At 43.9% G+C, this 13,447-nt stretch overlaps 1 protein-coding gene across 1 annotated transcript; it reads right to left on the bottom strand.

Annotated features, from left to right (window-relative positions):
* Window positions 1-4,407: 4,407 nt before the first annotated feature.
* neff1 (neuronal intermediate filament family member 1) lies at window positions 4,408-12,929 on the bottom strand. Its single transcript, XM_085293468.1, has 4 exons — window positions 12,036-12,929; window positions 9,964-10,281; window positions 9,645-9,769; window positions 4,408-6,283 (listed from the first exon to the last, which is right to left on the bottom strand). Exons 1-4 carry the CDS (start codon window positions 12,777-12,779, stop codon window positions 5,923-5,925), a joined length of 1,548 nt encoding a protein of 515 aa, XP_085149594.1. The 5' UTR covers window positions 12,780-12,929; the 3' UTR covers window positions 4,408-5,922.
* Window positions 12,930-13,447: the final 518 nt, after the last annotated feature.

The following is a 13,447-nucleotide window of genomic DNA, read 5'->3' as shown; positions in this document are numbered from 1 at the left end:
GGACATGAAACTTTTTACAGTATGAAGGTACAAATATTTGAATATGTCATGAAAATATGCTGAAGTTGTTGTAGTAAATATGATCGGCTGAGGAGGTCAACTCTTTCTGCAGATCCAGATGCACTTGCGGGTAGATGTGTGATAAGAAATCCTCCAGCAGAGGCTAAGTTAACCTCAGCGCACTGACTGTATTGATGCAGTAAGATGGTGATGTAAAACTATTGATTGCCCCATACAAGATGTATCACATTGCTTTCCTGAAACTAATACATGCTCCTTTTTCATCTAATCCTCAACTTGGGAGAAAAATCATTCGTCTTTGCTCTTTCCCCTGCTTTCTGACACTTTTATTGATTGTCTCTTTTTTTCTCAGACACACTCGTACTCACACAGAAGACTACAGCCCAGGAGCTGGGGGGAAAACAGTCCTGGGCTGTGATGAAGTTCTTGCTGTTGACAGCTGTGCCGGTGGGCCGGTGTTAGCAGGTGCCATCCATCTTTTACCTCTGGGGCAGGCAGAAATTGAGATGAGCCAAGAGATAAATATCAGGGTAATCAGGAGCCAGGCAGTCGTATCATTGGACGTAGACAGTAAACTGAAGAAAAGTAAATTCAACAACAAGTGTTTTTCCTTCTAACAGCTGATCCTCTTTTAACTAGATCCTCTCTGATGGGTCTCTTATTTGAGGATGACGGATTGAAACCACAAAAGAAAATGTATTTAATGTGGCAGTTCAGGTGTTACCTTACAATAATTCAATTCGATTTTATTTTATTTATACAGCGCCAAATCACAACAGTCGCCTCAAGGTGCTTTATATTGTAAGGTAGACCCCACAATAATACATACAGAGAAAAACCCAACAATCATATGACCCCTATGAGCAAGCACTTTGGCGACAGTGGGAAGGAAAAACTCCCTTTGAACAGGAAGAAACCTCCGGCAGAACCAGGCTCAGGGAGGGGCGGGGCCATCTGCTGCAACCGGTTGGGGTGAGAGAAGGAAGACAGGATAAAAGACATGCTGTGGAAGAGAGACAGAGGTTAATAACAGATATGATTCAATGCAGAGAGGTCTGTTAATACATAGTGAGTGAGAAAGGTGACTGGAAAGGAAAAACTCAATGCATCATGGGAATCCCCCAGCAGCCTACACCTATTGAAGCATAACTAAGGGAGGATTCAGGGTCACCTGGTCCAGCTCTAACTATATGCTTTAGCAAAAAGGAAATTTTAAGCCTTATCTGAAAGTAGAGATAGTGTCTGTCTCCTTTATCCAAACTGGAAGCTGGTTCCACAGAAGAGGGGCCTGAAAACTGAAGGCTCTGCCTCCCATTCTACTTTTAAATACTCTGGGAACAAGAAGTAGGCCTGCAGTGCGAGAGCGAAGCGCTCTAATAGAGTGATATGGTACTACAAGGTCATTAAGATAAGATTATTTAAGATCTTGTAAGTGGAAGCCAGATTCTGAATTCAATTTTGTATTTAACAGGGAGCCAATGAAGGGAAGCCAGTATGGGAGAAATATGCTCTCTCTTTCTAGTCCCTGTTGGTACTCTTGCTGCAGCATTTTGGTTTAATGGAAGGCTTTTCATGGAGTTACAGAAATAATGTGTACATACGTGTCAGCTAATGTGTAAACAATAAAAGCATCACCTTGTCAGCTGGGATGTGTCGATGACGTGTCAGCTTCAGTGTCAGGCATAGAAGGAGCAAATGTCAGTCGCGGAGGGGTGGGGGGCATTAAGCACATCGTTTTAGCATCCATCATATACACTATTTTTATACATTTGCACATATTTGTGATGGAAATGTAGCTGATGTGACTGTTCAGCATAAAGTGGAATAGGAATATACTCCAGTGGGACTCTGTGGCTTTCTGCATTGCTTTTGAGGTTGTTGCAGAAATTAATTTGCTTTCATTTTATGTGCCACCTGTTTCCATGAGTGATACTTTAATTTATAAACCTTGGGACATTAATAGCTCACATCTCTTTCAGCACGGCTTCAAACCTTTCTGCAAAGTTAAAACATGCCACATAATGTTTGGGGCATAGGTGAGTTCAGACCCTTTTTGTGGTTGCTTGATCCCCAGATTTCACCAGAACACTCCTAAAAATTACTATAGTAATAGTATTAATAATATTGTATTTTAGTATTATTTTCTGACACTAGCTGGCAGAAAGACACATTTTAACTGAAATATAGCAAAACTAACATTGTAATAGACAAGTAGTTTTTCCTGAATTTCATGGATGCTTTACGTGCTTTTCAGTAGTACACTTACTTAAAAATACCAGTGGACATCCTCCACACAGCATATTGATATGAATGGCAGCATTTTACAGGATTCATATCACTCTAAATGTGGCTGAACAGGATGGATGCCACTACACTGATGTGACGGACTACAAATTTATTCTCGTGATGCTCCATGCTGAGTCTGCATAATAAAGGCCGGGTTTGTATGATTCCAGAAACTTTAATATAAAAAACACTCTGCTAGTTTCCTCCATGTACAGGTCTGTGGAGTGGCAGCATGATTTTTTAGTTTCTGCACTGAACAATACCACTTGATTATTTGGTGGACTGCCTCTGTGTGATTAAGAGACTGAAATAATGCTGTGCATGTTTCTCATTTTATCTGCTTTACCATAAATTTTTCTTTAACCTCTTCAATAACAGAGCCTTTGCCTTGGGTTTGATAACTAAAGGCTCCACCTTACAACGGGTGGATTAGATTGAAATCTCTGAAATTATTCACCCATGACAACAGGTCATCTAACTAATTAGGTTGCTTTTGAAGGCAATATTGAAATGTTCATCTAATCAAATTGAGATTTGAAAATGTAAAAAGGGTTGATTACATTTGCAAACAGCATATTCCATTGATATTAATTGATAGACACTGCATGTATGATATTATGATTGGGAGCTGAGTCCACCTACATTTTAAGCCTAGAATCACCCCTGGTTTGGGGCTAAATTTTAAGGCTCATTTCCATAAACAAGATCTTTGTTAGCAAACAAGCAACAATACTTGGCTCCTCTGTTGTCACAAGAGGAAAGGAAGCAAGTAACTTTAATCCTAAAACTGATCTCTGTTGCTTGTGATTCTGATAGGGAGACTAACAGTAATTCAATACAATTCAGTTCAATTCAATTTTATTTATATAGCGCCAAATCACAACATTTTTTCCCCCTAATAGGCTGTTTTAGGTATGAGCAAGTTCGTTTAAAGGAGACTCTTACCCAGTGGCAGGGGGGTCGTTGATCATCATATCGGTAGCATCTTTTCCAGTGAGTGGAATTATCATATTTCATTACTTCAAATAACCTTTTCAGCAGCATAATTTGTCACTGTCAGCTTTAGCAGTAAGCACTGTACATATATATAGACTCCAGACATTAATTTTACTCCTTATATACATTTTAAATACAAACTTCTTCAAATAAGTTTGAATCCATGGTTGCCACTGAATGAATAAGATTTAAGTAGTTTAATTAATTTGCTTTTGTTTAACTATTTTAACAAGAGCTATTTTGTTTATTTAGTTTTTCCTTTTTGAGTTAAAGAAACCATTTTTTAAAAAAATTCTGATTAATGTTGATTAACTGTTTCGTTGATTAAGTTATCTGCACCTATAAGTATGTCTTATGTGTATCTAGCACTTGTCCAATAATATTTTGGTACATGTGGATGTGTTGGAAAAAGTTTTGATGCTAAAACACTTTGGAGCTCTTAACTGCTTTATTTTTGTTCCATTTATCAGTATATTACTCAAGTTGTCTTTATCCTTTAAGGAGCAACAGAGCAAAGCTGTGACACCAAGAGTGCAGTGAGTACCTGATTTGTTAACTGTCACCATAGTAGTTTAGCTAGTATGCAGCAAGAAAACCTTTGAGGTGGCTATCAAGTTATCTTGCTGATTTTTTCTTCAGTTTGATTCAGGTGAATTTTTATATAATCAAATTACAACAGTTGTCTTAATGCACTTTATTTATGAAGACCATCCAGTATTCTGGAAAACCCCAACAATCAAACAGTCCCTCATGAGCAAACACTTTGCAACAGCAGGAAGGGAAAGCTCCCTTTAAACAGGAAGAAACCTCGGTCAGAACCAGACTTAGGAAGGGAGAGAGAAATGAACCCACCCACCTGAAATTTCATGGCTTTAAAGGGTTAAACTCATATGTTGCTTTTATGTAATTTTTAAAACGTAAACAAGACTGTAACAAATTTTCTGTAATATGTATAACATGTTATAACTTCCTTATCTTCAACAGAAAAATGTTAGCAAGTTACCCAAATTAAATAAAACAAAATGTTAACTTCAGAACTACAGGCATGAATGTTTGTGTGCTTAGCTTTTAGTGAATAAAGAAGACACAGACGTGGTTAAATGCTTTTTGGTTAATAAATGTCTTTATTTGGCTTTGAGAGGAACATCACTGCATGAGAGAGCAGCACGTACAGTCACAGTTGTAAAGCAGAACGGTTTGGAAAGTGTCAGCACTCCTCTACTTCCCCAGAAACAAGTGAGCTGCAGGTGAAAACATGTTTCTTTTAACTTTCATTTATGATTAAGGCAATTCTTTTTTAATTGAACACACAACAAGCAAAAATCTACTCATCCAGCAGATACTCAAGCTCCGAGAATCAGGCCATGCATTCATATCCGTTGGTTGATTCATTTGTCAATAAAGAAATAATAAAAGCAAGGGAGAGAAATGATGAAGGACAGTGACAGAAGGTGATAGAAGAAGTTATGGGGAAAATAGCCCTTTTATGTGACTCTGTATACATAAACCATAAACCCAGGAGAATCTACTCTAACAGACACTTGCAGTCTTGGCTGAGGACTGTCAGCGTCAGCACCACCTGCCTGCTCCTAACACCTACACTCACCTTCACCTTGTTTCCTGTTTCAGCTACATGAAACCAAAGCACCACCATGTTTATGTGAGGGGAAAGAAAACAAGCTGGTGTGTGAGATGATCAGATAAAGTGTATGACAAATGATTCAATCAAAGGGAGGACTTATATTCCCAAAATATATACAGCAGCAATTGAAACTCTACATTTTCACACCCAGCGACTCTGAAGCAATCTACCTTTCCACCCATGTACATTTATGTTTTTCCAGGTTCCAGGTTTGCCAGTATTACTGTGCTATGCTGCAGTTAAGAAGGAGGGAGAAAATTAAAGGGGGTGAAATGAAGAACTAAGCAGCGGCTAATGGAAAGGAGAGGAAGCATTCACCTGCCGTGTGAAATGAGGAGTTGGGACTTCCAGTCAGGACAGAAAATTTCCTGCCTAACAGGGCGACATTCAGGAATGAGCTGGTGACGCTTCATTCAATGACAAAATCTTTAACTTACAGGAATCGCCAACTTTTAAATGTAAAAATCAAATAGCACCGTAAAGTTGGACTGGCTGTTTCACATGCTCCAGGATCTGTGCGTTTCTCTTTAAAAGTCTGTGTGCTGACAGGTTTTGATTGCTCTTACTGTGAATATTAATTACCAATGGCACGTTTGCTGTTGCTTGGTCAAAAGACGGATCATTCCCCTTTTCAGACTTGTGAAACTCGGTGGCATCGTGCTAGCTTCCTGCGCTTTTCTCTGTACTCCTGTGACGTAGAGTAGTGACAGCTACAGCAGATTTATGGAAGTGATTTGAACTCTTTTGCTACTGTAGTACTAGCTAGTCTAAATCTCCTTTTCCATCTAATAAAGACTGAACTAATCACTTACAGAGCAAACAGAGACTGAAAAACACAGGTGTGAGGCATCTGGATTGTGCAGATGTGTGTGTGTCTGTGTGTGTCTGTGTGAGATGATGTGAACATGAACAGATCCATAGGTGACTGATCGTGGAACGTGGAATGCGTTATTGATGACAGTGATGACAAAAGCAGTTTAGCTCTTGCTGTTCTTCCCGGTGGGGCTCTCCTTCTTCTTCTCCTCTTTCTCTTTTGGCTTCTCCTCCTCCTCTTCCTCCTCCTCCTCACCCTCTTCGCCCTCTTCTCCCTCCTCACCGTCCTCCTCTCCCTCCTCACCATCTTCTCCCTCCTCACCCTCCTCTTCTCCCTCCTCGTCCTCTTCCTTCTCCTCTTCTTCCGCTTCCTCTTGCTCCTCCTCTTCAGGCTTAGCTCCGGGCTTCCTGTAAGCGCCGAGAGTGTAGGTGCGGGCGGACATGTAGGAAAAGCCGGGATAGCCAGACTGGACCATTGCGCCGCCGACAGAGCTGAGGCGACACTCCTCGCCTTCCAGCAGCTTCCTGTGCAGATGGAGAAACAGAGGACAAAAGGTGACGTCACCGCCTACACTGGACGTGCTACTTTTAGATGCTCAGTGCAGTGATAGACACTCTGAAGGGATCTAATGTCACCGTGATATCAGATGAAGCACCTCTGCTGTCTGTTTTGGTGCTTTTGCAGTTTTACATCATCTTATTTCAGTTGGAAGTGTCTGACTTCTCTTAGTGAAAGCATTAAAATCACATTTTAGGAAAGTAGGTGAGGGAGCACTCCTCTCGTGTGACATGAAGCAAATGTCCCAGGATCATGTTGGGATGTGTTTAAGCTACAATTTCAATTCAACTATTTATATAGCTCCAAATCACAACAGTAGCTTGTATATTTTAAGGTAAAGACCCTATAATAATACAGAAGAAAAACCCAACCACCTCTATGGAGATAGTGGGAAGGAAAACGTCCCTTTTTACAAGAAGAAACCTTCAGTAGAACCAGACTCAGGGGGGCAGCGATTTGCCACCACCAACTGGGGGTGAGGGGACAAAAGACACACTGTGTAAGAGAGCTAGGGTTAATAATAACTAATGAGTAAATACAAAGTGGTGTATAAACACATAGTTAGTGAAAAGTCAGTGAAGGGGAAACACTCAGTGCACCATCGGAAGACCTCAGCATCACAAGTAACAGAAGATTCAGGGTCACCTGATCCAGCCTTAATTATATGCTTTATCAAAAAGGAAAGTGTGTCTCTGTGTGGTCTGTGGCTCTGCTGAGGAGGAGGGGTGGTTCAGCGGGCAGTGCCAGAGAGGCTGTCAGGGCAGCTAGGGCTGTTCAAGTAATCAGACTCTCCCTAACGAGGCCGCAGGAAACAGAGGGGAGAGCTGTGAGGGGAACAAGACCGCTGCAAAGCTGCACAAAGCAGTCTGAAAAGATAAAGCACTGTAATAAAACATCGCCAACTCTGCAACAGCGTATACGTGTCGGGTCCTTTGTGTCACACAAAGTCTTGTGTCTGATCTTAAAAGTAGACGAGGCATCTGTCTCCTGACTCCAAACTGGGAACTTGTTCCACAGAAGAGGGACCTACACCTACTCATTTTTAAAAGGTTTATATAAATAAAGTGGAATTTTGCACGCAGTGTGTCCTTAAGAGCAAAATCTAAATGTCAATAATAAACACTTGTCATTATATTAATCACTTCAATAAACAAGATACAGTGTGGTTTCACTCCAAAACTCTTATAATAAAGGAGTAATAAGCACACAAATGGCGAACAATTAACATCTATGATATGATTTCAAACAGATTTATGTATTGTGTTGCAGAGATATTTGCTGAAGTTTGTTTGCGAACCAGCTGCCTTATGCAATACCTTTGTACTTCGAGATGGTGCAATCAATCCAACAGGAGGGGAGAAAGACAAAGCACCACACTGAGATCATGCTTAGATTTTTCTTTTAAACAGACTATGATGCTGACCTCTTATCAGTCACTTTGAGAACCAGTCAATGAACGAAAGAGTAAATATATTGTTGAATGAAGCTCTTGATAAGTGACCACCAGCTAGCTGCATTGAAGCTTTTTTTGCCGACAAGTATTGTATAACTTTTTTATGATTTCCATCCTATAGGTATCTGGAAATGGTGGAAAATAACACCAGTTGCTACAATGGTCATGTGTTGTAAAACTGAAAGAAAAATCAGCTAAGAGAGACACGTAGCTAAAGCTCCAGAGTGGCTGCTGTGTCCCATTTTGAAACTGCCACATCCAATCCTACAATAATTGCCTTTCATGCCAGAGTAAAAGTAGGATGACAACCTCTTTGTGACTAGGAAACATCACTTATTGCCTTGTACATTTTTCTACATTTCGTGACTGATTGGAAGTAGTTGTGTTTGCTCCTCAGAGGTTGCGTGTAGAACAAACTCATCCAATCAGTCTCTGGGTGTCCACCTACGACCGTGAAGTGATTGTACAGGTCACTTGGTGGTAGGTGACTTGTCTGCAAACAATTACAGTCTGATACAGCCTAAGTGCAATCACCCTCAGACAGATTGGCAAAGGTTTGCAAATAAGTGTTGTCTAATTTATAAACCCAGACAGATTGAGTGAAACTGGTTAGCAATGACTAAGATACAGATGCAAACTCATAGCAGACTTTATCTTGACACACCAAAGTCACTTGAAGACAGCAACTGAGTGCGAGTGGTTGCAGACCGGGTCTCAGCCTTTGAAGCAATGGTTTCATAGGCGAAGATCACAAGTTCACTTGGAACAGTAATTTTGTTTCTGCTGTGATCTGCAAACACTGTTTTTCCTAGTGTGGCAGGGTGTGGTTTGTCACTCAGCTGCAGGGGATGGGTGGAGCAGCGGGTTCAGGGTCTGGTGTCAGGGAAGGCTACTGGCAGATTCCTTTGTCTGCAGAGTCAAAGGAGAAAAAAACTCCCCTTCCCCTTCCGTATGCTTTGTACCAATTTGCCCTTCAGCGTGTTCGGACGCCCCGCCACCTTCCAGTGCCTCGGTGTACTGCGTCTGCACGCTGCATATCCTGCCACCTATTTGGATGACATCATCATCCACAGTGACACCTGGGCAGAGCATGTGCAGCAGGTGGCTGCAGTCTTGGAGTCCCTGAGCCCCTGCTCTACACGTCTAACTTTTCCCTCCCTTTTATTCTACACACTGATGCTTCAAACAGAGGGCTGGGTGCCATGTTATCCCAGCAGGTAAGGGTGGGGGAGGTTGATCACCCCGTCGTGTACATCAGCAGGAAACTGTCAGAACGGGAGGCCAGCACAGTGGGCAGTGGTACATGGAGAAGGAGTTCCTGGCCATCCGGTGGGCGGTCGATTCTCTTCCTTATTACTTCTAGGGCCATCCATTCACCTTCTCTCCAGATCACACCCTGCTGCTGTGGCTCCATCGCATGAAGGATGCCAATGTCCAGATCACCCCCCACGGTTGTAACTGGCTCTCCAGCCTTATAAGTTCAAGGTAGTCCAAAGGCCAGGGGCACAGATGGTTGGAGGGATGGAGCAGCGAGTTTGTGGTGTGGTGTCAGGGGAGCCTGACCCACACGGCTGACCCCCATCATATAATCATGCCCTCTCTTTTGAGTAGGACACCGGGACCTACTGGTGTGCTGTGTGTGCTATCTATGCTGTGCTTGAGACATCAGCTGAAAAGCTGCACAACCAAAGGTGTGGCGATATGAAAACCCCCCACTGTAAATAAACATTGAACCTTCGGCAACGTTGTGTGCATCGGGTCCTTTGTCACACCTAGGTTTATAACATACTGTGCTATTATTATTGTATGTATGTTTTCAGCTTAGTTCCACCTGCCAAAATGATGACTGCTGTTCTGTTTGTAATATTACAGACCTGTACGCAGCAATCTCAATATCCAGTGCCATCTTAACATTCAGTAGGTCCTGGTATTCACGTAGATGACGAGACATTTCTCCTTTCGTACTACGCAGGGCACCTTCCAGCTGCTGAATGGTATCCTGTATGCACAAACAGACACATGCACATATTAGCCAGCATTAGCCTTATGTGACCTATGGCTTTTATTATTAACTCCTCAATTTTGTTAGCTACTTTTTGGTTGTTTTTGTCTGTAAATAATACGGTAAAGTCTTTTTTAAGGTTTCTAACAATTAGCTTAATAAAGGTATAAAAAATACAATTATTTACATACCTGCATCTCACCAATTTCATTGTTATGGCGATCTTCCATCTCTGCAATCTGCCTCTCCAGAGCTTCATTGTGGCCCCTGAGGGCCTCAATCTCCAGGGTCCGGGCCTGCACCTGTCTGCGGTATTCGCTCAGCTCCTCCTTGGAGTGCTTGATGGCATCTTGGTTGCGGGCAGCCGCCTCAGTCACACTGGCAAACTTGGAGCGGTACCATTCCTCTGCCTGGGATTGGTTCCTAGCTGACAGGCTCTCATACTGGGCCCTGATGTCCTTCAGGGCTGCAGCCAGGTCAGGTTTGCTGACATCCATCTCCACTGACACCTTGATTGAAAAAAGTAGAAAGTAAAAATTGTTTGTGTTTACTGTATATGTTGAGTTTACAACTGTAAATAAAATGTAGCATTTTTTTTTTAAATCACTCATCCTTATATTTAAGAGATGCACAATTATAAGCTGTGTACATTTCAAAAACTATTTTAGCTCACTGATTAAGAATTATAAGTTCATTTTGATCCCGATCAACCATATTATTATATAATGTGGAACCATCATTTTCCACAAACACAGCTTGTTTGTTTGCTGGAAAAGTCTATGCTTTTAATTCTCAGTGGGTAAATCTTAGTGTTTCTCTGATTGGATGTCTGTTCTTTGAAAAGTGGTGACTGTAACAACAAACTGCTGAAATCACTGTCACCGTGGATGACAAACAAAGCCATTCTAACTCTGGCTTATCTGTAGCTATTAACCTGATGAAAATATCAGCGTGTCATTGTGAATTTCTTTTAAATACTGAATACTGTTAATGCATGTTAATGCGCTTGTGCTGCAGCTAAACTACCCTCTTCTCTAGCGCCGCAACATAAATGTTTAAGGTGAGCGGTGTGCTGATGAGCTGCGGCGCTGATGAATGGACTGCTGACTCAGACATCTCTGCTGCAGAAAGCTGTGCTGTCAATGGCTTTTATGGTACTCAAATTCCCCATAGGGGGGGAAATGAGAACCCCTGGAGAAATCTACCTAGCAACCACCAGTTCGTGACTAACTTAATAAGCACAAGCTCGCAAAGGACGTCGCTTCACATAAAGACAAGTTTCACGCAAATTTTCTTCTTTTTATCTTGCTCTGTCGACAGCGGGACATAAATAACATCCCAATAAACATGAAAATAACTCACTCTTGCGCATAAACTCGAGCTATGCGCGTCACACGTGGTTAGAACAAAGTGGGAAATGGTTTGAACCGCCATACTGCCCCATGAAGGCAGTTTATCACGTTAATATGTAACCTACACGAAACAAGCGCTAGAGTTTGTCCTGCCTGGGACGACCACACCCCTGCGCTATTTCTCCGCATTTTCTCCCCCCTCCGCCCCCTCTCCCCCCCTCTCTTTTAGGAAATGGTAGCAAGCTAACGGCGGGCCTTACAGTAGTTTACATGAACTTTATAGTTGACCTTGGTGCAAAGCAGGTAGCTTATCTCTCCGCTGTCGCACTTTCATAATGTCAGTCAGTTTTCTGGGCAATTCTCTACACGAAACGACCGAAAAACAGACACTTCAAAAACAGCTTTAAGTTGGCACGAGGGGGCGTGAGCACAGGAGCGCGCGGGACACCGCAGGGACGCTCGCGACTCTCCTGCTTTCAGAGCGGGAGGGAGGACAGCGCGTGGTGCTGAAACGGAACTGCAGTGCCATTAATTTTCATGTGCGCGCCGTTCAGCACGTCGAAGCGACGTAGAAAAGACGGCTGCCGACAGACTTTTACATCCTAACACATCTGTAGGTCACTGCTTTCCCGAACTACTCACAAAAATAAGAAAGAAAAAAGGGTTTGTTGTTGTGTTGAGTGCAACAAATCAACAACTTCCTCTGTTGTAGTTTGTTTGTGGCCACTAAGGTGATTATGAAGTGTAAAAACACTCAAGCCTGGAGACCAACTGTGTTCGTGGGTAACACTGTGTTTCTGGTGATATTCTGTGGCTTTAGTGGTTAATCGCATTTCTGACCAGTTGACCGTCGGCGGGTGTAATCCTTGCGTGTCTACGGGCAGGCCGTCAGACCCCCGTGGGACGTGTACCTGTGTGGCCTGCAGTGAAGCCTGGAGCTCCTGCAGCTCCTCCTCGTGGACTTTCCTCAGGAAGGCGATCTCATCCAGGAGCGACTCCACTTTCTTCTCCAACTCCAGGCGCGCCAGGGTGGCGTCGTCGACGTCCTTCCGGTAGCCCTTCAGGGTGTTCTCCGCCTCCTCTCGCAGCCTGCTTTCTTCCTCGAACTTCTCCTTCATGCGCTCCAGGGTGTCGTTCATCTGCACGCAGTCCAGGTGCATCTGGCTCTTCTCGTGAGTCAGCTCCTCCACGCGCGCTCGCAGCTCGCGGATCTCCTGCTCGTAGAGCTCGTGCAGGCGAGAAGGCTCACTGTTGCGCTGGCGCAGCAGTGTGACCTCGGCCTCCAGGATTTTGTTTTGCTGCTCCAGGTTGTGCACCTTCTCGATGAAGGACACGAAGCGGTCGTTGAGGCCCTGCAGCTGCTCCTTCTCGTTGGTGCGGATGATCTTGAGCTCGTTGGTGACCGCGGTGGACTGGGTCAGGTCCACCGCGTGGTCCGGCATGGAGGAGAAGACCCGGCCGGGGGCCGCTGTCCGGCGGTAGGTGGTGGTGGAGGAGATCGCTGAGGGGGAACCATAGGTGCGGTGGCTGCTGCGGTATCCCGCGGAGTGCAGGCGGGACGGGCTGCTGCTACCCAGGCTGACGCGACCGGAGCGGGGGGCATCTCCAAAGATCTTCCGATAGGAGCTGCTGTAAATCTCGCTGGAGTAACTCATGGTTCCTTCACCTCGGTTGAATTGGGCCGATGCCTTTGCTTTGCACAGGGAAGTGTGTGTGTGTGGAGTTCACGAGTGTGACAGGATGAGTGTGTGTGTGAGAGAGAGAAAGTGAGATGCGAGTGATGTCTGCCCGGGACAGGTGCTTTTATAGGGAAGGCGCCGGCGCATCATTTGACGCAGCAACAACAGAAGACAAGGGGAAACCTGCAAGCTTTTGCAGAAAGCCTCCACCCTCTGGGGAGACACGAAGTCACTCATGCATCTCCTCCTTTCCGCCCTGCAGCTCCAGCTCAACAAAATCACACTCAACGACGAGCAGGTTTCTGCACGGTCTTTGCTGTCCGTGCCCGAACTGAGATCATTAAAATCTAACTTTTTCTTTTCAAGTTACCAACTACTGATCGCACTTAGTGCCACCCGGATAAACACATCGTAACACAAACACAGACACAGGTGTAATCTGAATTACAGCACATTCATTATGCACTTATCTGTGGCGTTCACTGCAGTATTTTTTTTTCCTGCGCTGTCGCAGCAGAATGGGAAATGGGATCGATGTATAGAGCTTTTCCCAGAGTGTGTTTTGGTGGTGCTGCAGTCACCCCCCCCCCCCCCCCCCCCCCCCCCCCCCCCGGCCACCGCAGTGTGGGAAGACGGGATAATAT

This window comes from Mchenga conophoros, linkage group LG12 (genome assembly GCF_057382185.1).
Source record: "Mchenga conophoros isolate Kocher_MC1m ecotype Shallow Benthic linkage group LG12, M_conophoros_male_GT1.1, whole genome shotgun sequence".
Taxonomy (NCBI): Eukaryota; Metazoa; Chordata; class Actinopteri; order Cichliformes; family Cichlidae; genus Mchenga; species Mchenga conophoros.
The sequence above is the reverse complement of the archived record's forward strand: the minus strand, read 5'-3'. Positions and strand labels throughout refer to the sequence as shown.